A 27,969-nucleotide genomic window follows, 5' to 3' on the forward strand; every position below is an offset into this window, starting at 1 on the left:
GTCGCTGTCAGCACCCGGGGGGCGGTGCCCGGGCCCCGTGTGGGCGGTGCTGGGCGGGGTCCCGCCCCCGGGAACCGAGCCCGCGCCGACCGGGCCAATGGGAGTCCGTGGTTACGAGCCCCGCCCATGACTGGGGGGCGGGGCGAGGCCGCGCAGGCGCACGGCGCGGCCGGGCGGGCCGGCTGGCTGGGAAGATGGCGGCGGGAGCCCTGGCCGCCGCCGCGGAGCGGGCCCAGGGTGTCCGGGGAGCGCGGGCCAGGGCCGGGGCCGGGCCATGAGCGCGCCACCCTCGCGTCCCCGAGCCGCGGAGCCCGCCCGCGCCCCTCGCCATGGCGCGGCTCGCGGACTACTTCGTTCTGGTGGCGTTCGGGCCGCACCCGCGCGGTGAGTGCCGGGCCCGCGGCCGATGGCTGACGGCGGAGGGCCGGAGCCTGGGGACCGAGAAGGGTCAGCCGGGGCGGCGGGACAGGTGCGCCGGAGCAGTCGCGGGGACATGCGAGGCGGGCGGGCCGCGGCCGTCGCGCCAGCGCGAGGGTCGTCTGGGGCACCTGCCAGGCTGGGGACCGGGGTCAGGGAGGAGCGGCCGCCCTGAGGAGAGCAGGGCAGTGCGACACGGCGAGCCGAACCTGCCCACCGCACTCAGGGCAGAACCGGGTCAGGCAGAGCTTTGGCGTGGGCCGGGGAGGTGGGAGGGCCCTGAGCCGGCTCGGCCTCCCCTCTCCCAGTTGGGTGGGATGGGCCCCTTCTGCCTTGGCCGACCGCCGGGTGGCTCTGCCTCCAGGGGCACGGATCCTTCGCTTGCGAGCCCCTCCTCTGACCCCCAGTGCCTCTGGTCTGAAGCCTCCGCCCCGCCCGTGTGGGATGTCTCAGGTCAGGGAGGCTTGGTGGGATGCAGAAGAGCGCTGGGATTTAAGGAGTACTTCATGGAGAGGTGGTGTTTGAGCCATAACTGGGAGAACTTCAGGAGGCGATGTGAGGAGGAGAGAGAGAAGAGCATTCCTGGCAGAAGGCCTGCGGTCCTCATGTCTGCAAGCCAAGCCCTGGGTGGGGGATCGTTGTGGTGACTGGTGCCGATGTCCAGGAGGTCCATGTCTAGGGTCACTGCCTGTGTCTGAGAGCCCTTCAGCCCAAGGGGGTAGGAGAAAACGGAGCCTGACAATGACATCAGCAACAGCCATGGAGACAGTGGCTTGGGGAGTGCGCTCCGTGTGCCAGGCCCTGCACAGCCCTTTGTGTGTGCATGATCTCATTTCTTCCTCCGAGCAGCCCACCAAGGTTTCCTTGCTCTTCCCTTCATTCATAAGGGGAGTCAGGCGAGAGGCTGATCGCCTGGTCTGAGCCCCCACAGAGGCTAACCCAGAATGAAGCTGTGGGCTCAAATCCCAACGAGGGGACGGTGCATGTCATCAGGGGAGGCTTGTGTGGTCAGTGGGGCTTACCCTTGAGACTGAAGGTGGGGTTGAGCCCCCCAATCTGTGCTGCTTCTCATCAGCCCAGTTGCCAGTGTCATCACCCAGGACCCAGACTTTTCTCTTCTCTGCTTCTTGCTGAGACTACCTGCTGGACCCTTCACACTCCAGACCTTCCTCAGTGCTCTTTTAGTCTTCGCTCCTCTTCTCTGCTCCTGTCTGTCCAAGGATGCATCCCCTGACACCCTCAGTCGTGAGCGTGTCTTCCTTCAGAGAGGGAGTTTTTGCAGGCAAGAGCCAGTTGTCTTCATCTCCCAGTCTGCACGCGTCAGGCTCGCTGTCAGTGTTGTACAGGCCCACAGAGAGAGAACTGTCTGTTCCGAGGTGCATGTGGGGGGCAGTGAGGAGGCCATGCCAGCTGGAGCACAGGGGTGCATGGGATCCAGGGAAACAAAGCCGGCCGAGGGGCTGCCCCAGTGTGAGGGGCCCTGGGCTGGGTGCCAGGGCAGGAGCTACATGAACAGAGTGGGCTTGGAAACTGACAGTGCCGAGAGTGGTGTGTGAAGGGTCTGGGGAGGCAGATACTGCGGACAGAGGCCAGGTGGTGGCAGGTGAATTAGGGAGGGGAGAGGTGGCATGACAAGCTGGCTGTGACACTCGGTGCCCCTGGCGCCTGCGGTCTCTGATGAAGACAGGGGAGACAGCTGGAGCCCATAATTCCTGCTTACCCTGAGTGTCAGGAAGGAGGGATTCCCGAGCTGTCCACTGCAGGAGGGGTGGGGGCCATGGAGCTACCTAACCATTGCCTTCCGTGCGGGAGCTGGTCAGTTGCTGGCTGGCCAACCAGCCTCAGGGCCTCTGTTGGCAGGACTGGTGCATCGCTGGGAAGAATCAGCCCACGGCCTGGGACCCTGGCTGTAGACCTGAGGGCAGAGTCAGGTGGTAGGAGTGCTGCTGGGGGGGGGGGGGGGGGGGGAGGGGGAGGGGGAGTCAGTGGCACCTGCTTTGCCACTTCGTAGCCCTTGACCTCAGGCCAGTCTCCCAGCTCTCTGCACCTCAGTGTTTTCATCTGGAGTTGGAATGAGTCACACAGACCTCCCAGGCTTCCACGAGCATGAGGTGGACACAAGTGTGAAGTTCCAGGAAATGATGGATGCCTTATTAATGATGAGCAGCAGGTGTGTGCACACCCATAGGCATTGGCACAGCGGGCACTTCTGCTGGAGGTATAGGAACCTGTGTGCTGGCAGGCCTAGGACATCAGGGCAGGGATGCAGGGTCTCCTGGGTTCAGTGGCGAGGATAGAAGTGGTGGCTGTCTTGTCCTGGCCTGGATCCAGACATCCCATTTGGAGTTGGTGGATGCGGGGCCTGGATGCAGGAGTCCGGCCTGAGGGAGCATCTGGTTTTATGGTTACCACCTGGTGGATCTCTGCAAGCAGGAGGATGGGGAGGGGGCTGGGCGGAACCCCTACTTTCAGAGTGCAGACCCCTCCCTTGGTGAGTCGGAGCTCCTTCACTGAGGACATGGGTTTAGCACCTGCACCCTGGGCCCAGCTCTGGGGACACTGTGGGGGCCAGACAGATGGTCCGTGCCCAGCTTCTGGCCTCGGAGGTCCCTGAGAGCGGTCAGCTGATCTCACACAGCGTGGCTGGCGCCGGGGTGTGTCTTTGGGAGCAGAAGACACTCTTGATCTGACCAGGCAGCTGGTCTACCGGGGAGGAGGGGCTGGACCCCTCCTGGTGGCCCTCTCCCTGACCCCATCCCAGCATTTGAGAAGAAGACCTTCTGTCCCATGGCCTGGCCTCTTTCAGTCCTGGCTGTGCTGAGCGGGCCACATTCCTGGGCCCCGTCTACTCTCTCCGCCCATGTTCCTGCCCTCTGGAGCAGGTTGGGGCTGTTTGGAATGGCCTCAGCTGATTTCCAGCCCCCACCCTGGGAGCCAGTCTGGTCTGCCTGGGGGGAGGTTGGGGAGGACCTCTGGAGAGCCTCAGCCCCTCGCACATCCTGTTGCTGTGGCCGGTGGGATGGCCTGTGTGTTGGGGTTGGGTGGGTGGAGCAGCGGGAAGGTCCCGTCCTTCCTTCACCCTCTTCCTATAGCTGAGCCAGTCCCACCCACCCGCGTGTGCTGCGGTGTGTGGAGGGACGGGCGGGGCAGCAGGGGAGGCTGTCATCCTCCCTTGCCTCTGCTCACAGCGCATGCTGGCCTGGGCCGGGCCTCCAGGCGTCGGAGCCTGGCACTGGTGACGGCCACTGCCAGCGGACGACAGAACGCGTGCTCTGTGTTCTCTTGCCCTGTGTTCAGGCCTGCAGCCCCCACACGGCTGGCTGCGGGGACATGGTTGCAAGAGGAAGTGCTTGTCCCCATCTGTGTCTCAGGGGACTTTGGTGCCCTTCCTCCTGAGGCTCCCCGAAGAGTCCCGCCCCGGGACACATGATGGTGCTTGTTGGATCAGTTCTATCCCCGAGGGCTGAGGGGATGCCCTCCCTGCTATCCCGAGGTGCAGGAAGCTTGGTGGGGCAGGGAACTCAGCCACTGCAGGTCACCTCCATGGCCACAAGGGCTCAAGTGAGCGGGGGACACTGAGAGGCATGGCAAAGTACCCCCCCCCCCCCCCGCACCTCCTGTGCACGCCAGCAGCCGAGTTGGGGCCTGGCCCCTGATAGCACAAAGCTGAGGTGTGGGCTGGGTTGCAGGGAGGGTTGCAGAGAGAACAGGGGTCAGGGCCTCTCCACGATGTGCCCTTCCAGGAAGGGCTTGCCTGTCCCGGAGCCCCCGGGGCTCCGAAAGCTGCCCTGCACTTCTGACCCAGGAACCTGTTTGCTTGTGGGGTGTGAGTGGGCCTGGGCGTGGGGGATGGCCGTGTAGCTGGCTGTATGTATTCAGCAAGCCCTAATTAGGCTGCGGTCTGTGCCAGGTACAGGTGTGGCCATGGACACAGGGACGTAGTTTCTTGCTTATGGAGCTCCCATCTGGCCCAGCCAGCAGGTGCATCAGGAATCACGGGGCGGTGTAGTGGAGGGAGGGAGGTCCTGGGGGTCCGACTCTAGGCCCCAGGCTCAGGCAGGGTGCAGAGAGCTTCCTGGAGGAGGGGGCACTCTTTGGGCTGAGACCCGAAGGGCAAGTTTAGGACCATGATGGTGCAAAGAAGGAGCTGGGGGTGGGGGGATGCTTGCTGGCATAGGCATTTGGGACAGCTTGAGGAAAGCCTCCAGTTGGTTCTTCAGAGGGCAGAGCCCTGCAAGTGGGAGTTGATGTTTCACGGGATGAATGGGGTGGGGGTGGGGGGGTGGACAATGGCCAGTTACATTGTCTGCTTCCCTGGGGGGCGAGGCTGCTGACAGCAGCCCTCCAAAGGCTGCCTGGCCTTGGGATGGAGGCTGTGGGGCAGAGGCTGCTGTCCCCATCTGCACACACCCCCTCTTCCTTCCTCCGCCCACTGCCTCGTGGCAAGAACTGGGTGAGCCCTGGGTGCCAGCCAGGCCTGGGCCCAGATGGTGATTTGGGGCTGCGCACAAGTGAGCCCTTGGGGGAGTGGGTGGGGAGAGAGAAGCCGTGAGCTGGCATGGACCTGTTGAGGGTGGCTCTTGGGAGTGGGCCTGGAGGGACCCCAAGGGGCTTTGTCTCAGTGGGCCACGTGTGTGTATGTGTGCTTTTGTGTGATAGGTATGGCCCAGCAGACACACCTGTCCCTCTTCCCTGCCTCCTCTTGTCTGCCGCTTCTCTTCAGAGTGTCAGGAGGGGGAGGGGAGCAGGAAACTGAGGTTTTGTGAGTCAGAGTCACGGCCCTCCATCGCCCCACCGCCACCTCCAGCCCCACAACAACCAGCCTGCTGCCGACCTCCTTGGCATTGCCTCTGTGATCTGGAGGGTGGGTGGTCTCCAGAGATCGTAGCCCAGCTCCTCTGCTGTCAAGGTCCTGGGGTCTGCTCATCACTGCCCAGGGGTCCAGGCTGGTGCCCAGGCCCCTGGCTCTGCCTGTAGCTCCTGTGCACATTCAGGGTGGGCTGGGCTGGCTGGTCTGGGGCAGTGGGAGAGGGGGGGCTGCGTCCATCAGGCCCTCAGAGGTGTGCGCCTTGGCTCTCAGGGCCTGGGGGCAGGCCCTCAGAGAAGCTTCGTGCGAGTGCCCTCTCCTTCCCTGTTTGCTCCCGCTCTTCTGCTAGTGTGGGCAGTAGTGTTAAAGCCGGTCTGTGCGGGGACCTGCGTGTCACGTGTGGGACACGAAGGTAGGGAGGCTTCTGTCTTAGCCTGCTTTACCCTGCTGCTGCGCTGGGTGGGAGCGGGAGGTAGAACAGAGGCCTGTGTCCCTCCTCCACGGATCTCAGGTGAGTGGCCCCCTGACACGGCCCTCATCATGCCTCTCGGTTTGGTTCTCCAGGGGTGAACAAGAGGTGGGGGCCTCTGACCCCACCAGTGTAGACTTGAGCTGGGAGTTGTGCCCAGGGCATAGAGAGGGGGAAGCAGACCTGGGCCTCCTGCCCCCAGACCTCCTCCCTGGCCCAGGGCACCCAGGGCTGCACAGGCAGGGGATAGACCCCTGCAAGTTGCTAGATCCCCAGCACTCAGGAGGGCCCTCCGTTAGTGGGTGTCCTGAGACCTGGTCTCCATCCTTCCTGCCACCCCTCTCTGGGTCCTGTGCTGGGCCTGTCCGTCTCGGAGGCAGTGGTGTGAGTGGCAGTTCAGGCCTGGGTATCCTCTCCTCCGGCTCAGACAACAGGTGTGAGACCCCTGTGCCTTCTTGAGTGGGCCCAGAGCTGGCAGTGAGGTGGGTGCCCACTGTCATCGTGGCGCTCACTACCTAGCAGGGTGGGGGGCGGGCAGTCCTGGGGACCAGGTGTCGAAGCTGGTGGTTGGCTGTGGAACCGTCCAGAGCTGCTCTCCCCTCGATGGAGGGCTGACCTGCTGGTGGGCGGCTGGGGGTATCGACGTGTTGGGAAGGGGCTTCTGTGCCTGGCCTGGCCCAGCCCACGGCTTTCAGGACTCCACATCCCATGCCAGGGGGTTCTCTCCGTGCACTCTGGTAGCCCTGGCATCTGTGGCCGCCTGGGGGTCCTCCCCTCATAAGATATTTTTAGGGAAATGATAGGCCTGGGAGTGGAGGCTGGTCTGATGCCAGATGAAAGCCAGGGTAGTAGAGGATGTGTCCATCTGAGACCCTCGAGGCCCCCGACTTGGTGGGCGTGCAGGAGAGGTGGTGGGTGCCCTGACTGCCTGCTCCTGTCCTCAGGGAGTGGGGAAGGCCAGGGCCAGATCCTGCAGCGCTTCCCAGAGAAGGACTGGGAAGACAACCCGTTCCCCCAGGGCATCGAGCTGGTGAGTCGGGGGTGTTGAGACGGGGGTGGGCAGGCCGGCACTGGTTTTGCCCGGGACCGTGAGGAGCCTGCGCAGGGCCCAGCCCCCGCCACGCATAAGGGGATGTCTGAGCTGCTGCGGGGGGAGGAGGGGGGAGGTCCTGGGCTTGGCTGGCAGGGTACCTGGTGCCCACATTGTGTCATGTCGTCCTTCCCTCGTGATGGCAGAGACCACGTCCTGCGTCACAAGGTTCTCCGTGCACGCGGGGAGACCAGGGGCCGTGACTTCCTTCTGTGGGGAAGGGCGAGGTGACCCTCACTGAGGCGAGCTCACTGGTGACCCCTACCCACCCTTCCCTGCAGTTTTGCCAGCCCAGTGGGTGGCAGCTGTGTCCTGAGAGGAACCCACCAACCTTCTTTGTTGCTGTCCTCACCGACATCAACTCTGAGCGGCACTACTGCGCCTGCCTGACCTTCTGGGAGCCGGCGGAGCCCACACAGGTCATCTTGGGGGCTCTGGGGTACAGCCGCAAGGGGTTCCGGCTGTGGCCACCACCCTCTGCCTCTGTCCAAGGCTGTGTCTCCCTGTGTGTGGCAGGTCCTGGGGCCTCAACCCCACGGGAGCCGGAGTTCCCAGAGGGCTGGTCCCGTCTGAGTCACTTGTGTCCTCCCCCTGCCTCCCCTGGGCTCGCGGGACCTGCCTGAGAGCTGGGCAAACGGGGCTTCTGTCCACAGGAAGTGGTGTGCACAGAGGACACCGCCGAGAGGGAGGAGGAGGCGGACGAGGGTGGCCCGGTGCGACTCTCCCCTGTGACGCCTGGCCCACCTGGCCAGCTGTTCGCACCAAAGACACTGGTGCTGGTATCTCGACTGGACCACGCGGAGGTGTTCAGGGTGAGGCGAGCACCCGGGGCTCGAGGCCGGACACGGGGCGCCCCCGCCGGATGTGCCGCCATTCTCCAATCTGTGGTCCTTGCAGAACAGCCTGGGTCTCATTTACACCATCCACGTGGAGGGCCTGAACGTGGGCCTGGAGAACGTGATCGGGAACCTGCTCACATGCATCATCCCCCTGGCTGGGGGCTCACAGGTGGGTCTTGGGGGCAGCTGCTGTCCACCCAGAGCCATGGCCCTTCAGGTGTCCCAGGCCACGAGCATGCGGCCTGTAGGCACTTGGAGTCCTTGGGCACTTGGGCTCAGCATGGACACTGTCCTGCGTCTTGGTGCTGCCGTCACCTGCCGTCCCTTCTCGGCCCTGCCTGCTCGCCTGTGTGTCCCGTGTCTTGCCTGGCTCCCCATCTGGCATCTGTCAGTTTCTGTGTCCTCTTGCTCCTTGGGTGTGCCTGTCTCTGGATGTCCGCTTATCTCTCTGCTCCCTGGTCAGTATCCCCACGTGTGGGTGCGTCTAACTGTGTTTCTCTGCCTGTCTGTCCTGTGCAGCTGGACTCTGTTGAGGATGGAGTGGTACGGATTCTTTGTTTCTTCTGCCCACCCAGGCCCCACCCTGCCCCAGGTCAGAGGCCCTGAGTTTTCTCTGCAGCACTGCTCAGGCCGCCGGGCCAGGCGCGACCTTCCCCTCATATTATGCCGCCTGTCCTGGCCGGTCTCACCTCAGCCCAGTCAGGAGCTCCGGGCTGACGCGGGTCTGGTCGGAGCAGCTGAGTGCTGGCCCCTCTCTTTCCACAGAGAACCATCTCTTTGGGGGCTGGTGACCGGCAGGTTATCCAGACCCCGCTCGCCGACTCGCTGCCCATCAGCCGCTGCAGCGTGGCCCTGCTCTTCCGCCAGCTGGGTGAGCCCGGGCGTCCCCAGCCCGCACAGCCCTGCCTGTCCTCTCCCTGGGGGCTGGCAGTCAGAGGCGGGGTTCTGACGGCGCCGGCCCTCCACGCCTGTGTGTTCTCTCCAGGCATCGCCAACGTGCTGTCCTTGTTCTGCGCCGCGCTCACCGAGCACAAGGTGCTCTTCCTGTCCCGGAGCTACCAGCGCCTCTCGGACGCCTGCCGGGGGCTCCTGGCGCTGCTGTTCCCCCTCAGATACAGGTGCCTCTGCTGCCGCCTCGCCCCCTCCCCGGCCCCGCCCCCTGGGCCCCCCGGGCTGAGCCCTGGTCTGTTGCAGCTTCACCTACGTGCCCATCCTGCCGGCACAGCTCTTGGAGGTGCTCAGCACACCCACCCCCTTCATCATCGGGGTCAACGCGGCCTTCCAGGCAGAGACCCAAGAGCTGGTGAGGCCCGTGGGCTTGTGCCTGCCTCTCCGTTCCCGGCCCTGCTGACCGGCCCCGGGCCCCTGACCGCTCGCTTGCTCCCTTTGGTCCCCAGCTGGACGTGATCGTCGCTGATCTCGACGGAGGGACGGTGACTGTCCCCGAGTGTGTGCACGTTCCACCCCTGCCAGAGCCCCTGCAGAGCCAGACACACAGCGTGCTGAGCATGGTGAGGCGGGACCCGTGGCTTCGGGGAAGCTGAGGTGGGGTCGCTTGGCAGTAAGGGGACCGCGGAGCCCGGGGCTGGTGTGCAGCGGACCCCGCTCCCGTCTGCCGCCGCAGGTCCTGGACCCGGAGCTGGAGCTGGCAGACCTCGCCTTCCCACCGCCCTCAGCCAACGCTTCTTCCCTGAAGATGCAGGTGGGGGTCACTGCGGCTCCAGTGCGGGGGGGCCCACGCCAAGCCTGCAGCCTCTCCTCAGGTCTGCTGCCGCCGATGGCCAGCGGGCAGGGCCGCCCGAGCACCCTGTGCAGCCACCCCTTCTGGGCCGGCGGCAGGGGGCCGCTGGTGGGGGCCGTGTGTGTGTGTGTGTGTGTGTGAGTCCTCGAGGGGCCTGTGCGGGAGTGGCCGTCGACACTGGGTCTTAGAGGAGTCGCTGTGGCTTCGTGTGGAGGAAGGGTGGAGGGGCAGGAGGGGGCAGAGGTGCCTGGGAGGCCTGGGCACAGCGTGGACAGGTGTGTTTGGTGCGCAGAGGTGGAACCTGGAGTGGGTGGAGGGCTGCCGCATGCTGGGGCTGGGGTGGGCCCGCGGCCTAGAGCTCACCCGCACTCACCTGTGCCCCAGGACAAGGAACTGCGTGCCGTCTTTCTACGGCTCTTTGCTCAGCTCCTACAGGGCTATCGTTGGTGTCTGCACATGGTCCGCATCCACCCGGAGCCTGTCATCCGCTTTCATAAGGTGGGCCATGGGAGGGGGAGGGGTGGAGGCAGGCAGGAAGTCAGTGCTGAGGGACTGACCCCCTGCTGTGCCCCTAGGCAGCCTTCCTGGGCCAGCGAGGGCTGCTGGAGGACGACTTCCTGATGAAGGTGCTGGAGGGCATGGCCTTTGCAGGCTTCGTGTCGGAGCGTGGGGTCCCTTACCGTCCTACGGACCTGTTTGATGAGGTGTGCCCCTGCCCCGGTGGGAGGAGCTCCCACCACCAACTCCCTGCCTTGCCCGGCCTTCCTGACCCTGCCTCCTCCCCCAGCTGGTGGCTCATGAGGTGGCACGGATGCGCGCGGATGAGAACCACCCCCAGCGCGTCCTGCGTCACGTCAAAGAACTGGCAGAGCAGCTTTACAAGAATGTATGGCGGGTGGCACGGGGCGGGTGGGGTGGTGGGGCAGCCTAGCTAGGTCATCGCGCCTCCTGGCGTCAGGCCACCTGCCCACACCTGCCTGTGTCCCCCCAGGAGAACCCATATCCCGCCGTGGCTATGCACAAGGTACAGAAGCCGGGGGAGGCCAGCCACCTGCGGCGGGCACCCCGCCCCTTCCCCCGGCTGGATGAAGGCGTGGTGCAGTGGATCGTGGACCAGGCCACGGCCAAGATGCAGGGCGCACCCCCGGCCGTGAAGGCTGAAAGGAGGACCACTGTGCCCTCGGGGCCCCCCATGAGTGCGTAATGGGGAGGGGGCCCCTAGCGTGGCCCGGGGTGGGCACGAGGGCGGAGGTGAACGCGGCTTCTGCTCCCCAGCCGCCATACTGGAGCGGAGCGGCGGGCTCCACGGCAACAGCGCACGGCGGCTGGAGGTGGTTCGAAACTGCATCTCCTACGTGTTCGAGGGGAAGATGCTGGAGGCCAAGAAGGTGAGGACGGCTGGGGGCGGGGAGCCCCGGCGGAGAGCGCTGAGCCTGGGTCAGTCCACCTGCTGGCAGCTGGCGGGGGCTGGGCGGGCAGAAGGGGAGGAGGGGCAGGGGGACGCCGGGTCTCAGGCTCCTTCCTTAGCGCGGCTGGACAGAGCCTGCCGAGGCGGCTCGCAAGACGGACCTTTCATCTCTTAGACGTCAGAACACGCTAGAGGTTTCTGCTGCTGGATTCCTTCCTCCTTCATGAAAAGAGTGCAGGCCCACACGAGGCTTTTTTTTTTTTTTTTTTTAATTGGTAAAAACTGCCCTGTGTGGTGTTTGTGAACACCTTGGGTTTCGTGACAGCCAGTTTGAATGTGTCTTTTGTTCACAGCGGCACAGTCTCCTGTGAGGGGCCTACGGGGTCCCTAGTTGTTCTACAAAGAAAAATAATAAGGGGCGCCCGGGTGGCTCAGTTGGTTGAACGTCCAACTTGATTTCAGCTCAGGTCGTGATCTCATGGTTTATGGGATCGAGTCCCGCCTTGGTCTCTGTGCTGACAGCATGGAGCCTGCTTGGGGTTCTCTCTCTCTCTCTCTCTCTCTCTCTCTCTCTCTCTCTCTCTCTCTCCCTCCCCCTCCCCGTCTCCCCCCCCTCTCCCCCTCTCCCCCTCTCCCTTCCTCCCTCCCTCCCTCCCTCTCCCTCTCCCTCTCCCCCTCCCCCCCTCTCTCCCCCTCTCTCCCCCTCTCCCTCTCTCCCTCTCTCCCTCTCTCTCTCTCCTTCTCTCTCCCTCTTCCCCTCTCTCCCTCTCTCTCTTTCTCCCTCTCTCTCAAAAATAAACTTAAAGAAAAATAATTAGAGAACAAGAATGTGACCCTTTGTGGCCTGCCTCATGCTGCGCCGGCCACCAGCTCTGTATCAGGCTTGTGCTATTTGGACACTGAGGCCTGGCCGACAGAGGGGCCACAGATGTGGCAGCCGGTGCGTGCTGGAGCTCAGGGCCAAGGGGCCTCCTTGGCACATCTGTACACTGGCTTGTGAACACGTGGTGTGTCCATCTTTGTGGGCTTGCGTGTGTGTGGAGGGCTGGGTCTGCTTGACGTGTTAGTCTCTACTGGGCAGGGAACTTCCCGGAGTCTGGACACACCTGACCTGGACAGCTTCCAGAGCTCCTCTGGGCTTAGAGCCTGGGCCCTGGCCCTCCAGGTGCCCACTGCCCTCCCCTCCCGGACTCTGTGCCCTGTGCCTCCCCCGCCTTCCTCCAGGGCACGGTTGGACGTGTGCCCTCGTAGGCTCGTGCCCCCAACCCCCATGCTCCCGTGTCCCCAGCTACTTCCAGCTGTGCTGAGGGCTCTGAAAGGGCGCGCGGCCCGCCGCTGCCTCACCCAGGAGCTGCACCTGCATGTGCAACAGAACCGGGCGGTCCTGGACCACCAGCAGTTTGACTTCGTTGTCCGAATGATGAACTGCTGCCTGCAGGTGAGGCCGGGCCTCGCCCCCGCTGGCCATACGGCCATAAGGGTCAGGCCAGGCAGGGCTCCCCATTCTACCTGTAAGGATATCTCTCTTGGCAACGTTGACAGCTGGGGAGATCCTGGTCTGCGGCGGGGATGGCGGCCGGGGGAGAGAACCGTTATGGGAGGGGGTCTCCCGCCCCGAGCCCCTGGGCAGCCTCTAGGGAGCCGGCGCAGACGGCCCGGGGACAGTGGTAGGAGTTGCTGCTTGGGCGGAAGTGCCAGTCGGGGCACAGTAGGTGTTGGGGGGGTGGTTCCAGCGGGCTCACGGCTCTTGCAGGACTGTACCTCCCTGGACGAGCACGGCATCGCGGCTGCCCTGCTGCCCCTGGTCACGGCCTTCTGCCGGGTGAGTGCCGGGGCAGCCCCGGGGGTCCTTCCGCTGCCCCTCCTGCTGTGCCTGATGTTTCCACCCCCCCCACCCCCCCCCCCCGGCCCCTGCAGAAGCTGAGCCCGGGAGTGACCCAGTTTGCATACAGCTGCGTGCAGGAGCACGTGGTGTGGAGCACACCGCAGTTCTGGGAGGCCATGTTCTACGGGGACGTGCAGACCCACATCCGGGCCCTCTACCTGGAGCCCGCCGAGGACCGAGACCACCTGCAGGTGCGCGGGGACCCCTGGGCCTGGGGCGTGAGGGCCAGCCCGGCCTGGTCCTGGCTCACCTGCGGGTGCCGCGGCAGGGTGGGGAGCCGTCTGCACGGGAGGATGAGCGCTCTGCCCTGGACGTGGCATCTGAGCAGCGGCGCCTGTGGCCGACCCTGAGCCGCGAGAAGCAGCAGGAGCTGGTGCAGAAGGAGGAGAGCACGGTGTTCAGCCAGGCCATCCACTACGCCAACCGCATGAGCTACCTGCTGCTGCCCCTGGACAGCAGCAAGAGCCGCCTGCTGCGGGAGCGCGCGGGGCTGGGCGACCTGGAGAGTGCCAGCAACAGCCTGGTCACCAACAGGTGCGGCCGGGGCTCCGCGGGCCTTGCAGGGGGGTGGGTGGGGCTCGGTGGGGTGGGCCTGTGCCCACCTCGCCCCCTCCCTGGCCTAGCATGGCGGGCAGCGTGGCGGAGAGCTACGACACGGAGAGCGGCTTTGAGGACGCGGAGACCTGCGACGTGGCCGGGGCCGTGGTCCGCTTCATCAACCGCTTTGTGGACAAGGTCTGCACAGAGAGTGGGGTCACCAGCGACCACCTCAAGGGGCTGCATGTCATGGTGCCAGGTATGGGGGGTCTGGGTGTGGGAACACTCCCCTCAGCCGGGCAGACGTGGGGGCCCAGGGCGTGAAAACCGCTCTCTCCCAGACATCGTCCAGATGCACATTGAGACCCTGGAGGCCGTGCACCGCGAGAGCAAGAGGCTGCCCCCCATCCAGAAGGTGAGTGGGGGCCGGGCAGGGCTGCGGCACCGGGGCCTGGGCCGTGTCCTGAGGCGCCACCCTTGTCCCTGAGCAGCCCAAACTGCTGCGGCCACGCCTGCTGCCCGGCGAGGAGTGTGTGCTGGACGGCCTGCGTGTCTACCTGCTGCCAGATGGGCGTGAGGAGGGTGCGGGGGGCAGCGGGGGAGGTCCCGCTCTGCTCCCGGCCGAGGGCGCCGTCTTCCTCACCACGTACCGGGTCATCTTCACGGGGATGCCCACCGACCCCCTGGGTGAGCCTTTGGACGCTTTGTCTGTCCCCGGCCTCCCTTCCCTCGCTCCCTTCCCCCCCCGGGGCCCGGGGGGTGAGCGAACAGGACTTTTCCTGCCTCTCTCTTTCCCGTTCTCAGGGGTGCAGGGTCCCTGCGCAAGATAGGTCATTGCCCCTCTCCCACCTGCCCGGGACCCCCCATAGTTCTGGTACCCCAAGATTCTGTGATCCCCTCCCCTCCCCCTGACTGCCCGGCCTGTGATAAGTCGGGGAACAGGTGGTGGTCCGCTCCTTCCCGGTGGCCGCGCTGACCAAGGAGAAGCGCATCAGCGTGCAGACCCCTGTGGACCAGCTCCTGCAGGACGGGCTGCAGCTGCGTTCCTGCACATTCCAGGTGCGGGGGTACTGGGGAGGGGTGGGGGCGGGGCCCCTGGCGCGTGGCTCTCACTGTGTGGCAGGCAGCTAAGCCCTCAGGCTCGTCCTTAGGAGCTGCCGCTGAGCCGGATGTCTCCTGTGGCGTTTGTGGTTTCTGTGTCTATGCGCAAGTTGCTGTGCTTTGGCTCGGTGCCGGCTGCCTGTGTGACGTGCTGGCCTTTGGGGCTCTTCTGTTTGTTCTGCGGGGCCCTGACCCTCGAGTCTGCGTCTGGCACGTGCGCTGTGTGCCCCGCACCACCGAAACCTAAGCAAATGACCATCACGCGTGGTGAAGGACCAGGTTCCTCAGCCTCGCGGCCGCAGACACCATAATAAGCGGCCCCTGCGCATCCTGCTGTCCCTCAGGCACGTCCTGCTGTCCCTCAGGAGGATGCCCCTGCCAGGCTTCGGGGCGTGCACGGCTTCCCGGGGAGGCCGCCCGGACCTCTGAGGGCCTTTGTCTGTTGCAGCTGCTAAAGATGGCCTTCGACGAGGAGGTGGGGTCCGACAGCGCCGAGCTCTTCCGCAAGCAGCTGCACAAGCTGCGGTACCCGCCAGACATCAGGGGCACCTTTGCCTTCACCCTGGGCTCTGCCCACACGCCGGGCCGGCCGCCCCGCGCCACCAAGGACAAGGGCCCTTCCCTCAGGTGTGGAGCTGGGCCCCAAGGCCGGGGCACCCGCCCCTCCCAGAAGCACCGTGGGCGTGTCCCCTTGTCCCTTCCGTTCACCTCTGCTGACCCCTGTGCCCGCCCGCCCCCCAGAACCCTGTCCCGGAACCTCGTGAAGAATGCCAAGAGGACCATCGGACGGCAGTACGTCACTCGGAAGAAGTACAACCCCCCGAGCTGGGAGCAGCGGGGCCAGCCACCTCCTGATGACCAGGAGGACGAGATCTCAGGTGGCAGCACGGGAAGCCCCAGGTGGTCTGGGCGAAGACCCCCTCCCCCCCGACGCGGAGGGCTGGGGCCTGGGCGGTCTGTGGGTGACTTCCCCCGTGTGCCTGGCCCGCCCCAGTGTCGGAGGAGCTGGAGCCCAGCACGCTGACCCCTTCCTCGGCCCTGAAGCCCTCGGATCGCATGACCATGAGCAGCCTGGTGGAGCGGGCGTGCTGCCGGGACTACCAGCGTCTGGGGCTGGGCACGCTGAGCAGTAGCCTGAGCCGAGCCAAGTCCGAGCCCTTCCGGATCTCCCCGGTCAACCGCATGTACGCCATCTGCCGCAGGTGAGCACGCGCCGTGCAGCCACGCGTGGCTCCTGTGCAGAAGAGGCACGTGGAGGCGGAAGGCAGAGGGCGCGGGCAGGGTGGCCCCTAGGAGGCCGTGGGACTGGGGGCCCCTGGCCGAGCATCCAGGGCTGGCCTGCCACCCTCACAAGTCTGACTCCTCGCAGCTACCCGGGGCTGCTGATCGTCCCCCAGAGCGTCCAGGACAACGCCCTGCAGCGAGTCTCCCGCTGCTACCGCCAGAACCGGTTCCCCGTGGTGTGCTGGCGCAGCGGGCGCTCCAAGGCCGTGCTGCTGCGCTCCGGGGGCCTGCACGGCAAGGGTGTCGTTGGCCTGTTCAAGGCCCAGAACGCGCCCTCTCCAGGTATCCACTCCCCCGCTGTGCGTGCGTGCGTGCGTGCGTGCGTGCGTGCTGCGCGTGCGGCTGGGCCCTCCACCCCGCCCCGCCCTGCCTGGCTCCAGCTCCTCCTCCTCCTCCTCTTCCCACAGGCCAGTCCCAGGCGGACTCGGGCAGCTTAGAGCAGGAGAAGTACCTGCAGGCCGTGGTCAGCTCCATGCCCCGCTACGCAGACGCGTCAGGGCGCAATACCCTCAGCGGCTTCTCCTCCACCCACGTGGGCAGCCACGGTGAGGGGTGCCTGAAGGTGGGAGGGCTTCCGGGAGATTTTGTGGTGGCACTGATGAAAGGTGGGCCGGCCAGGGGGCAGAGTGTTTGGGGCGTGGGGTCAGGTGACTGTCCTGACCCTACTTGGACCGCTCCTCTCTCCTGCCTTGGCCGAGCCCCGTGTCTTTCTTGCCCATGGCCTGCCTCCAGAGTCTCCAGGTCACGGGACACCGCGCTTGAAACCCCCGTCTGGTCCCTCCTCCTCATTTGTCCTGTCCACCACCACCCCGCCGCCCCCCCCCCCCCCCCCCCCCCGCCCCCGGTCACTCTGGCCCACCCTTTGTCAAAGCTGTCTGACTGCTTTATACCTTTCTTATCTGTCCTGGCTCCTCGAGCCTTGTCTGCTAGTCTCCCTGTCCCTGTCCCCACCATAGGCACCCTCAACATCCGCCCCCTGGACTCACTGCCCCCCGGTGGATCCAGGCCTTAGGACCCAGCCTGCCCTTTGTCCTATGTGGCAGGGTCTTGCTGTCACAGTGCGCAGCAGAGGCACCAGGCCTGGGAGGTTGGGGCACGGGCTCGGGGACTACCAGTGGACCCTGCCTCTCACCATTGGGCATCGGGGCACCGGTGTGGGGTGGCCCCAGAGATGCTCAGTGATGCAAGAGCACGTGCTGCTGCTCATGGGGTCTGTGGCCCCTGGAGAGGGCTGGTCTGACCTCCTGGGGACAAGCGGGGACCTTGCTGGGGAGGTGAGTCATGTTTGTGCTGGGTTCTAGAAGAGGCTTTCAGATGGGAGAGCACACTGATGGGGGCCTGGAGGGCACGTGGCCCCCATTCTGTAAGGGGAGGAGGGTGTGTCAGAACAGAGGCGGTCTCGTCCTCCGGGGCCCTTGCTCCACGGCAGTCACTTCGGTATCCCGCTTGCCCCTTAGCTGACCCCACCTGCCCCTCCCTGACCCCATCCTCCCCCTCATCTCTCCCCCGCCCCCTCCAGCCCATCACCCCTGTCTGACCTGACCTTCCCCCTTTTCCCCTATCCCGTCTCCTCCGTGTGCCCCCATCCTCTGCTGCCCCTGTCTCCTTGCCCTGTCTCACCCCGACTGGTCCCATGAGCCCATCTCCCCCGTCCTTCTGCCTGGATCCCTACGGATGCCGTGGCCCGGTCTGCCTCACCCTCTCGGTCTGGCTGATAGACACTGGGGCTCCTTGAGGGTCAGTCCTTGGACCCAGGACTCCAGCCATCACTGTCCAGACCAGGCTGAGTGTCTGTGCTTGGGGCCTGGCCCTGGATCCGTGAGGCTCCCTGTGCTGGCCTGGCCCTCAGCAGATGTGCTGACGGTGTCCACCTGGGAGGCCTGGTTGCCATGCCTGGTTTGATGCCACACCTGGAGCCGTCCTGGCTGTCGTGTGTTGAGAGGTGGTAGATGACACACGTGCGGGTTGGTGCCGATGTCACGCCGGGGTCACTTGTTGGCACGCCTGCCTAACCCCCCCCATCCCTATTCTCATGCTCCTCTGCATTCTTCTCTGCTGTTGCCCCAACTCCAGATGCACTGGGGTGCACGGGTGGGTTTTGGGGGCTGGCGGCACCACCCGTGGGTGTACACATCCTGCTGATTCTTCCTGCTGTGCCCACTCCACGGGGCCTCACAGTGGCCCTCCCACCCCTTCCTGTGGCAAGAGGGTCTCCAGAACACACGAGGGCCTTCGCCTCTCCCTGTCGAGGCCTGAGGAGGGTCCCCGCGCAGCATCGCTCTGCACAGCACTGCCTTCGTCATCTGAGCACCAGCCTCCGTCCCTGTGTGGTCTTGGCTCCCACTACAGGGTGTTTTGCCCTCCAGCGACGTCTGTTGTGACCACTTGCTGGGCCCTGGGGCCAAGCGGGCCTGGAACAGGGGTGGCCAGGGTGCCCTTGTAGTCACTTACAGGGAGGGTCAGCCTTGGTGTCCACCGTTCTCCAGGGGCAGTCCTTGCCCCTCTCTTGTTTCTGTGCTGGGAACTTGCCTCTCTGTAGCTGAAGTGCTTTTTGGTTTTCTAAACACAAAAGTCCTTCATCAAGTAGGTTTTATGGTTTCACCATTGTCCTGCCTTCTGCCTTCTCCAGCCGTTGTGAGTAGCACCCACAGGTGGCACCCTCCCCCCGATTCTTTGTCCCCAGTGCCTGTGTCTTCCCCTAATGTTGCCTGGGTATCTTTGTCCCCAAAGCCCACTGGTGCTGCCTTCTGGTGTCCCCCTGAGTTCAGAGAATGGGTCCTCTCCCTCATTGCTCAGGGGCGTGCAGAGCCTCAGCTGTCTGTGGGCTCCAGTCCAGGCTGTGTCCGTGTCACGAGGGACACCCTGCGTCCTTCTTGCGAGCACCATTCCTCCTGCCTGTGGTGTGGCAGCTGGTGTCATGCTTGTCTGTGGCGACTGCCATGGTGGGTACGGATGGTGCCCGGCTGCCCTCAGCGGAGGTGGGTCGGCCTGGAATGGGGCAGGGAGCAGGCTTTGGGGCCCAGGGCACCGTGGAGCTTCCTCATCTGGGCTCCCTGTGCCCCCTGGCCGGGCCATCCCAGCCTATAAGCCTGGGGCCTGGCTCTCGGGCAGGCGGCACTACTGAGCATGCGCCGCCCCTGGGGCTCAGCCCTGCCTCTGTCCTTGGATGAACTGGCCTCCATGGCTCTGGGCTGGGAGCTCCGAGGCTCCAGGCCTCCTCCTCTCTAGGCTGGGCTTTATGGGCTCCTCCTGCTGGTGTGTGTTGTGAGCAGCTCTGGCCAGCGCCTGTGGGGGCCGAGGGTACAGGGATGGACTGTGGACAAGACACTGGAAGGAGAGCCCAGGGATCCCACCTCTCTTCTGATCCTACCTGCCACTGGGCCCTCTGCTCCCTGGCCGGTCCCTGAGGGCCAAGAGAGCTCAGAGGACCTTGGCATCGGCCCTCGCTATCTCTGGGGCCCTCGGGGGTCTTGGTGGGAACCCAGCCCTCTAGCTGGTCCCTTCGGACCACAGGCCCTTCATGCTGGGCACACCCTCGGGCCTGGGGTCAGGCCTGAGCCTTTTCTCTGCTGTGCCCCCAGTGCCCAGCCCCAGAGCCAGGGTCACCACGCTGTCCAACCCCATGGCGGCCTCGGCCTCCAGACGGACCACTCCCCGAGGTACCGTACTGGCCACACAGGCTGGCTCCCCCACACCTGGCACTGATGACCCCCGTGTGACTGAGCAGTCGTGGGCACTAACGTCCCCCCACATCTGGCACTAACAGCCCCTGTGACCGATCAGCATAACCCAGCCCTCCTCAGCCCAGGGCACTAACAGCCTGAGGCCCCGAGTCCCACCCCAGCACTTGACCCTAACACAAACACAGGTCCATCTGGGGTCCCGTCGGCCTCCCCTGCCGTGCCTGGGGAGCTCAGCCTCAGGTTAAGTGGTGCTCCAGGCCCACTCAGGCACTCATCTGGTTTCTTTGCACAGGTAAATGGGGCAGTGTCCGGGCCAGTGGGCGCAGCGGCGGGCTCGGCGTTGATGTGGGCTCCCGGCTGGCAGGCAGAGACATGCTGACCCCTCCCCAGGCTAATGGGGCCCCCCCGGACCCAGGCTTTCTGCGGCCTCAGCGTGCAGCCCTCTACATCATTGGGGACAAAGCCCAGCTCAAGGTGACCGGGGTGGAGGCACAGGGCCAGGCAGGGGCACAGGCCCCCGGGCGCATCTCACCATAGCTGGCCTTCTTTAGGGCGTGCGGCCAGATCCCTTGCAGCAGTGGGAGCTGGTGCCCATCGAGGTGTTTGAGGCACGGCAGGTGAAGGCCAGCTTCAAAAAGCTGCTGAAGGCATGTGTCCCCGGCTGCCCTGCCGCCGAGCCCGGCCCTGCCTCCTTCCTACGCTCGCTGGAGGACTCGGAGTGGTTGACCCAGGTCTTTGAGCCCTGCCCCCGCTGTGGCCGGGGTCGGGGGGGTGGGGGTGGCGTGGGGGTGCCTGTTCATCCAGAGCCAAGGGCAGATGGGGTTTGGCTTGCTCTTCTGACGGTGTTGGGCCCTGGGAGGGGGTGATGGACACGTCCCACTGGGGTGGTGGTGCTGTCTGCTGGAGGGAGGCCACGAGGGGCTGGGCACCTCCAGGACAGGGAGTGTCTCTCAGGCCTGCGCGTGGGCCTCGGGAGGTGCTGAGGGGCCGCCCGTCCGTGCAGATCCACAAGCTGCTGCAGGTCTCGGTGCTGGTGGTGGAGCTCCTCGACTCGGGCTCCTCCGTCCTGGTGAGCCTGGAGGACGGCTGGGACATCACCACCCAGGTGCGTGCTGGGCGCCGGGGCCAGCCGGGACCAGGTCCCCCGGACGGACGCCCTCCTGACAGGCAGGCCGGTGCCGGCAGGTGGTGTCTCTGGTGCAGCTGCTGTCAGATCCCTTCTACCGCACCCTGGAGGGCTTCCGCCTGCTGGTGGAGAAGGAGTGGCTGTCGTTCGGCCATCGCTTCAGCCACCGCGGGGCCCACACCCTGGCTGGGCAGAGCAGCGGCCTCACGCCCGTCTTCCTGCAGTTCCTGGACTGTGTGCACCAGGTAAGCAGGTGGCCGTGTGTGGGCGCCACGCCTGCCGGCCCCTGGCGCCTGACCCCTGACCCATCACCTCATGCAGGTCTACCTGCAGTTCCCCATGGAGTTCGAGTTCAGCCCCTTCTACCTCAAGTTCCTTGGCTACCACCACGCGTCCCGCCGCTTCAGGACCTTTCTGCTCGATTCGGACTACGAGCGCATCGAGCTGGGTATGGGGCAGGGCTGGGCCTCGGGGCGCGGCTGGGCGGCTGGGGCTGGCCTGGTGGGCGGCCGGGGCTCAGCGCTGCCCCTGCAGGGCTGCTGTACGAGGAGAAGGGAGAGCGCAGGGGCCAGCAGGCGTGCAGGTCTGTGTGGGAGTACGTGGACCGGCTGAGCAAGAGGACGCCTGTGTTCTACAACTACATGTACGCGCCCGAGGACACAGAGGTGAGCCGGCGTCTGGTAGGGGCGGGTGGGCGCCTTCTAGCCCAGCTCCTCACGCCGGACCCACCCCCAGGTCCTGCGGCCCTACAGCAACGTGTCCAACCTGAAGGTGTGGGACTTCTACACCGAGGAGACGCTGGCCGAGGGCCCACCCTATGACTGGGAGCTGGCCCAGGGGCCCCCTGAGCCCCCAGAAGAAGAGCGGCCCGATGGGGGAGCCCCGCAGAGCAGGCGTCGTGTAGTGTGGCCCTGCTACGACAGCCGCCCCCGAGCCCAGCCAGATGCCATCTCGCGCCTCCTGGAGGTGTGTGCAGCCCCCTGCCCTCCCCTCACCCCACACCGGGTCGTGTTTGCAGGCACTGATGTCCAGTGGCCATTGTCCGGGACTCCTGGGTCTTAGGGCACAGCTTCTTTGCTCTGGGCCCAGGCGCTGTCTCTGATCACCTGTGCAGTCGACCCTCAGGGACCACGGGTTTTCCCAGGGACCGTTCCTGCCCTCCCTCAGACTGCTGCGCCTGTTCCCTGGGTGCACCTGGCTGTTGGCCACAACCCAGGCCCAGCCTGCCCCACGCACCCCAGCGCGAGCAGTTCTTTTGGCTTCTCTCTGGCCCTGTGGGCCTGGAAGCTTGGGGTTGACGTTTAGGGTCTCTCTCGCCTTCCCTCTGCTGTTCTCTGCTGTTGGGCCTCAGGAGTCAGGATCCCCCCCAGGGCAGAGGCGCCCTGGGAGAGGGAAGAGAGCCCTGTGAGATAGGCTGTGGGGCTGTGGGTGTGAGGCCTGAGTTGTGACAGCGGGTGGCATCCAGCTGCCAGAGTGCTCCGTGGCGGGCCTCACACCCAGGACACAGGATCTGCATTCCGTTCCCGTCCACTGGCTGTGTAGCTCTGGGCAGGGGGGGTGGGAGGGTTACCTAAGCACTTTGGAGCTGGTTTCATTCTGGGAAGAGGACGTCGACTCCTGGCCGTCGGGGAGACGGTGAGGTGTGAACAAAGTAACGTATGTCAATCCAGCACCCGGCCTGGCCTAAAGGCACCTGTCCCCTGGGGTTTGCGGGAACACAGGGTCATGGTTTAGTGGACAGAGGCGACCCACAAGCACAGAGAGCAGAAGAGACCCTCTTTATCTCTGGCGACACTCGTGGTCTTGGAACCTGATGCGAATCCTGCTTAGCTTCCTTACAACCAGCGTTGTGTGGCCTGTCATCGTCTATACTTTTAATTCTGACTGGTCTGTGTCTTAATGTTTAAGCTCAGTGTCATGTACTCAGCATGCAGTGTTATTTTTATCCAATCTGACGGTTTATTGAAATTTTTAGTATCTTTACACAGCTATTGACATGGTTGGGTTGAGGCCTAACTTCTTCTTTTTTTTTTTTTTTTTTTTTTAAAGTAATCTCCACACCTAATGCGGGGCTTGAACTCCTGCTGTTTTTTCCCTCGTAACAATTGATCATTTTACAGTATTCGGCCACCTCCTGTGCTCCGCTTTTGAGCTGTACCTCCCTGTGTTCGTTTTCGTGGCCGTCAGCGTCCGCAGGTACAGTCTGTCTTGGGTTGGCTGTGCCACCTTCTACACGGGACATACAGGAGTGCCGCCCGCTCACCCCCTTCTGTCCTCACGTGTTTTTCTTCTACATATGATGGAAGCACATGGTGCATACTGTGTTTTATGTAGTCAACTTTGTTTTGAAAAAAATTAGAAAATGAGGAAAAAGCCTTCTGTATTTGCTATTTCCAGTGTCGATCTGACCTGGTTTCATTTCTCTTCAGCCCAAAGAACTTCGGGCATTTCTGGCGACGCAGGTCTGCCGGTGATAGTTCCCTCAACTTCTGTTTACCTGGAAACGTCTGTGTTGTGTCTCTGTTTTGAAAGTCTCCAATGTACTTTATTTCCTCAGTCACGCCGTATTTTAATAGGTGCACAGTGCTTTTGCTTGGCATCGTTTACAGGTTGGTTCTGCAACAATCCAGTATCCTGCCAGCTGGGACAGTTACTGATCCCTCCATTCCTGTGGTTCCGTCCCTCTCTGTCTGGTCGCCGTATGCACCCGCACGGCAGAGCGGCTGCACTAGCTGACGCCGAATTACCACGTTTGCCATGGAACCAGCTGTCCATTTCTGCTGGCTCTGCCTTGCCATTGTCTGCCGGACGCTTTGACCTTGGAGACAACTTAGTGCGCTTTTGGCCAAAGAAGGGAGAGAGACATCGAGAAGCTGAGGCCAGATCTGCGGCAAGTGGCAGCCCAGCCTAGCAGAGAGCTCGGAGAAGCAAAATGGGTTTTGGCTCTGGGCCTGTTGTGTCCTTATTTTTTTACGAAGTTTTCTTTATTTATCTCTACGTCCAGCACGGGCCTCAAACTCACAACCCCCAGATCGAGTTGTGTGCTGCTCTGCCTGAGCCAGCTGGGAGCCCCTCATTTGGGGTTTTTCTGTTCATCCTGCTTGGAGCTCTTTCAGCTTTTTAGATCTGTGTGGGGTGATAGTTTTCATCAAATTTAATGCATTTTAGGCTATTTTTTTTTTTTTTAAATGTTTATTTTTGAGAGAGAGGGAGAGACAGAGACAGCGTGAGCAGGGGAGGGTCAGACAGAGAGGGAGACACAGAATCCGAAGCAGGCTCCAGGCTCCGAGCTGTCAGCACAGAGCCCGACGCGGGGCTCGAACCCGCGAACTGCGGAGATCATGACCTGAGCCAAAGTCAGACGCCTCAGCCACCCAGGTGCCTCAAGGCTATTATTTCTTTAAAAAGTTTTTTCTGCACCATGTCTCCCTCCTTTCCTCTGGGACTTGATTGTCCCATTGGCCCCTGAAGCTGTGTTTTGTTTTTTCCCTCTGATTTTTTTTGTCTTTGCTATTCATTTTGAATGATTTCCACAACCCTACCTTCAAGTTCAGTGCTCTCTTCTAACGTTTAGTATCTACTTACATTTAATATTCACCTAATGAATTTTTCATTTTAGATATTTTCAGCCCCAGAATTTCTATTTGCTTCTTTTTTTAAATATAGTTTCTATTCCCTGTAGAGATTCTCGTCTGCTCAACCATTGTGTCCATCTTTTACTATACATCTTAAACATATTTATAACAACTGTTTTGAATTTCTTACGTGGTAATTCCAGTACCTGTTTCTTTTCTGGGTCTGTTTCTTTCAACTTTTCACCTAACTATGGACCTCATTTTCCGGCTTTTTTGTCTAATAATTTTTTTTGTAAGTTTTTTGTAATTGGGGATTCTGCATTGTTGAGGATCAGGATTATGTGGTCTTCCTTTAAAGCGTCTTGAGTTTTATTCTTGCATTCAGTTAATGAACTTGTGGGTCACTTAGATCTTTTTTTCAAGGGTTGTTCTTCGGCTTTATTAGGGCAGTTCCAGAGAAGCTCTCCTCCTAGAGTTAGAGGAGGCCGACTCAGACATGGCCTCTCCAGGGTTTCAGTTAAAGGTTTGGGATCTTCAGCGAGGGTGTCCACTCTGGCTGTTGGGAATCCCCGGCATCTTCCTGCAGGTTGTGTAACCTCCAGAGTTTGGATTTAGCTCACAGCTTCCTATAGCTGCTCTCTGCCAGGCCTTGTGACATCTTGCCTGGCACCTGACAGTTTACTTTGGCCAAAGGCTCCAGGAGGCCTCTGGATTTCTAGGGTTCCTGCTCTGTGTGCCGCTCCTTCCCCTCTCACATGCCACCCTGTAGACCCATGTGTGTCAGCATCCCCAAGCCCCACATCTCTGCCTCCTTAACTCAGGACGCAGTGCTCTCCTTGGGCTCCACCTCCTGGCATTCTGGCCAGGCAAAGAGCTAGAAGATTATAGGGCTCCCTGGTGTGGTCCCATCCCAGGGTTTCAGTGCTACACTGCTGACTGTCCAACATCTGTAAACGACTTCCTGTTCTTGTCCAGTTCTGTAGCTGCTCATGGCAGGAGGATTAGCCAAGGACTGAGTCACTGTGTCGTGGCTGAAAATGTTGTCACCTGGCAATGACATTCTTGCTCTTTTGAAGAGAACATAGCTTTTTTTTTTTTTTTTCTGGCTGGTTTTGGGATTTTCTTTTTGCTTTTTAGCCATTTTTCTCTAATATCCAGGAGTGTGTGTGTGTGTGTGTGTGTGTGTGCAGCTTATCTCGTTTGGGGTTTGTAGTGCTTGGTTATTATGTTGCTTGTTGCCTCTTGCTAGTTTTGCAGAAATAGCTTTTGTTGTCTCCAAATAACTGTTTTCTTAATCTTTATTTTTTTTAAATGTTTATTTTTGAGAGAGAGATTGATTGGGGGGGGGGGGGGGTAGGGTTGGATCCCAAGCAGGCTCCATACTGTCTGCACAGAGCCCGCCGTGGGGCTTGAATTTATGAACCATGAGATCATGACCTGATTCGAAATCAGGAGTTGGATGCTCAACCGACTGAGCCACCCAGGTGCACCCAAATCATGGTTTTTGCCCATCCCCCTACCCTTAACCCACTTAGTGCTCCAGTTTGTCACTTCACTTTCCTGTTTTCCATGATTATGTCTTTTCATGTTTCAGTCTGGATATTGTTTTTTGATTTTTTTTTTAACGTTTGTTTATTATTGACAGAGACAGAGCATGAGTGGGGGGAGGGGCAGGGAGAGAGGGAGACACAGAATCTGAAACAGGCTCCAGGCTCTGAGCGGTCAGCACACAGCCCGACGCAGGGCTCGAACTCACGGACAGCGAGATCATGACCCGGGCTGAAGTCAGACACTCAACCGACTGAGCCACCCAGGCGCCCCCCAGTCTGGATATTTTCTTCTGAATAATTTTAGTTCTCCAACTCTCCCCCAGGAGCTACAGCGGCTGGAGACAGAGCTGGGGCGACCCCCTGAGCGCTGGAAGGACACCTGGGACCGGGTGAAGGCTGCACAGCGCCTGGAAGGCCGGCCAGATGGACGTGTGAGTGGGTGTGGGTGGCCAGGGTGAGCTTGCTGTCAGGACAAGTGGAGGCCACCGGCCCTGACACAGGCCCTCTTCCTGCCCCCAGGGCACCCCCAGCTCCCTGCTGGTGTCCAGCGTGCCCCACCACCGCCGCTCGCTAGGTGTGTACCTGCAGGAGGGGCCTGTGGGCTCCACTCTGAGCCTCAGCCTGGACAGCGACCAGAGCAGCGGCTCAACAGCATCCGGCTCCCGGCAGGCCGCCCGCCGCAGCACCAGCACCTTGTACAGCCAGTTCCAGACAGCTGAGAGTGAGAACAGGTGTGAGCACACCTCCCACCTCCCGCGTCAGCGTGGGGTCCTCTGCGCTGGGGGCTCTGGGTGCTGGACAGCTGCTCTCAGATTGGGGGTGGGTGCCCCTGGGGAACTGTAGCCCTTTCTTAGGTGGATCTGTGGGGGGCGCCGTAACAGTGGCCGAGCACAAGCTGACAGTTGCTAGGGAAAAGTGGGAGGGCTTAGAAGGGGTTTGGGCCATAGAACCAGTCAGTGAGCACAGCTGAGCCATGGCGGCTGCAGAGGAGCAGAGGGGCAGCGGCTGCGGGGCACCTGTGAGGGTAGGCAAGGTACCGGGTGAGGTTGGGGCCTGGCAGACCGCATCCTACTTTCCAGGCCTGGAGAGGGGGGCCCTGTTGCTACAGTTACCTCCCCAGACCTACCTGCTACATGTGGGACTGCTGCTCTGAGGTCCTGATGCGGGACCCTCTCTGGTGTCGGTCATGCCAGAGGTGAGGGGTGGGGGGCTGCTTTTCCATCTCCTTACTAGGAACAAACCCAAGGCTGCTTCGTGGCCTTCCTGGCCAGGCCAGCCTTGGGGCTCTTTGGGGGCAGGAGCCTTGGTCTTGCTTCTGGGGCTGGTCTGGTTTGAGGGTTGGGGTGGGAACTGCTAGTGTCTGGGCTTGTCCAGGCCCTGATGGCCAGCCAGTCCCTGGTTCTGCTGTGAATTCAGGTCCTACGAGGGTACCCTGTACAAGAAGGGGGCCTTCATGAAGCCCTGGAAGGCCCGCTGGTTCGTTCTGGACAAGACCAAGCACCAGGTGAGTGGTCGGTGGGCTGGAGGGGGGGGGCGGAAAGAGGTTAGCAGTTCGGGAGAGGGAGGGGCTGTGCCCTGACTTCCTGCTCTCCCCACCCCACCCCTCAGCTCCGCTACTATGACCACCGTGTGGATACGGAGTGCAAGGGTGTCATCGATCTGGCCGAAGTGGAAGCAGTGGCTCCTGGCACTCCTACCATGGGGGCCCCCAAGACCGTGGACGAGAAAGCCTTCTTTGACGTGAGCTGTGGCCAGGGCCCAGGGATGGCGGGGGGCGGGGTGCTCTGTGGGGGTGGGACTGTGGAGTCAGCAACCCGCCATCCCCAGGTGAAGACGACGCGTCGCGTTTACAACTTCTGTGCCCAGGACGTGCCCTCAGCCCAGCAGTGGGTGGACCAGATCCAGAGCTGCCTGTCAGATGCCTGAGCCCAGCTCTGCCCCGGCTGCTCTGCGTCCAGTCGTTAGAGACCACTAGGGGTGGGCAGGGCCCCCCGGCCATGTTTACAGCCCCCACCCTCGACAGTATTGAGGTCCCGCCCCCAAACTTATGTGTACAGTCCCTGCCAGCTCCCGCCCCCTGCCCGCCCCCGCCCACCTGGCCAGCTCTAACTTATTTTGGAGTTATGGGTGAGCGCCGGCCGGGAGGCGGCCATGGTACAGCCCTTGCGGCGGGCCTGTAAATAGACCGCTCCTGCCCAGCCCCCCTGCCCGTCAGCGTGCTGGTCCCAGCTGGCCAACCGCAGGCACCCTGTTCCTAGAACCAGAGTCTATAAAGAGAGAACTAACAACACCACATGCCTGTGTGTCCTCGCCCTGCCCAGAGCACCGCCACCCGCCACCCACTCGGTCCAGGACCCAGGGCCACTGTGTGGGGGCCGGGTTCTGCTGCTAGGGAATCCATGGCCCTGGGGGTGGAGGCAGCTTCATCAGGGCCTAGCTTGGTGCCCAGTCACCCTC

The 27,969-nt window shown here is 62.8% G+C and overlaps 1 protein-coding gene across 3 annotated transcripts; it reads left to right on the forward strand.

The window, feature by feature from the left end:
• The first annotated feature begins 162 nt into the window (after positions 1-162).
• SBF1 (SET binding factor 1) lies at positions 163-27,802 on the forward strand. 3 transcript variants are annotated; one of them, XM_058740892.1, is made up of 42 exons: positions 168-384; positions 782-870; positions 6,638-6,723; positions 7,065-7,202; positions 7,437-7,595; positions 7,681-7,791; positions 8,388-8,493; positions 8,608-8,740; positions 8,817-8,925; positions 9,020-9,133; positions 9,247-9,324; positions 9,748-9,861; positions 9,939-10,067; positions 10,151-10,249; positions 10,355-10,559; positions 10,639-10,751; positions 12,060-12,209; positions 12,525-12,593; positions 12,689-12,847; positions 12,925-13,190; positions 13,280-13,452; positions 13,535-13,608; positions 13,685-13,880; positions 14,125-14,252; positions 14,743-14,921; positions 15,036-15,172; positions 15,289-15,496; positions 15,664-15,860; positions 15,986-16,123; positions 19,160-19,237; positions 19,554-19,735; positions 19,813-19,992; positions 20,265-20,366; positions 20,447-20,632; positions 20,709-20,835; positions 20,922-21,052; positions 21,123-21,353; positions 25,836-25,943; positions 26,032-26,243; positions 26,929-27,016; positions 27,121-27,252; positions 27,340-27,802. In XM_058740892.1, the coding sequence occupies exons 1-42, from the start codon at positions 275-277 to the stop codon at positions 27,436-27,438; spliced, it is 5,823 nt and encodes a 1,940-aa protein (XP_058596875.1). In that variant the 5' UTR covers positions 168-274; the 3' UTR covers positions 27,439-27,802. The 3 variants fall into 3 exon arrangements, with proteins under 3 accessions (XP_058596873.1, XP_058596874.1, XP_058596875.1); XM_058740890.1 differs by lacking the exon at positions 782-870 and having other exon boundaries at positions 163-384; XM_058740891.1 differs by lacking the exons at positions 782-870; positions 19,160-19,237 and having other exon boundaries at positions 163-384.
• The last annotated feature ends 167 nt before the right edge of the window (positions 27,803-27,969 follow it).

This window comes from Neofelis nebulosa, chromosome 8 (genome assembly GCF_028018385.1).
Source record: "Neofelis nebulosa isolate mNeoNeb1 chromosome 8, mNeoNeb1.pri, whole genome shotgun sequence".
Taxonomy (NCBI): Eukaryota; Metazoa; Chordata; class Mammalia; order Carnivora; family Felidae; genus Neofelis; species Neofelis nebulosa.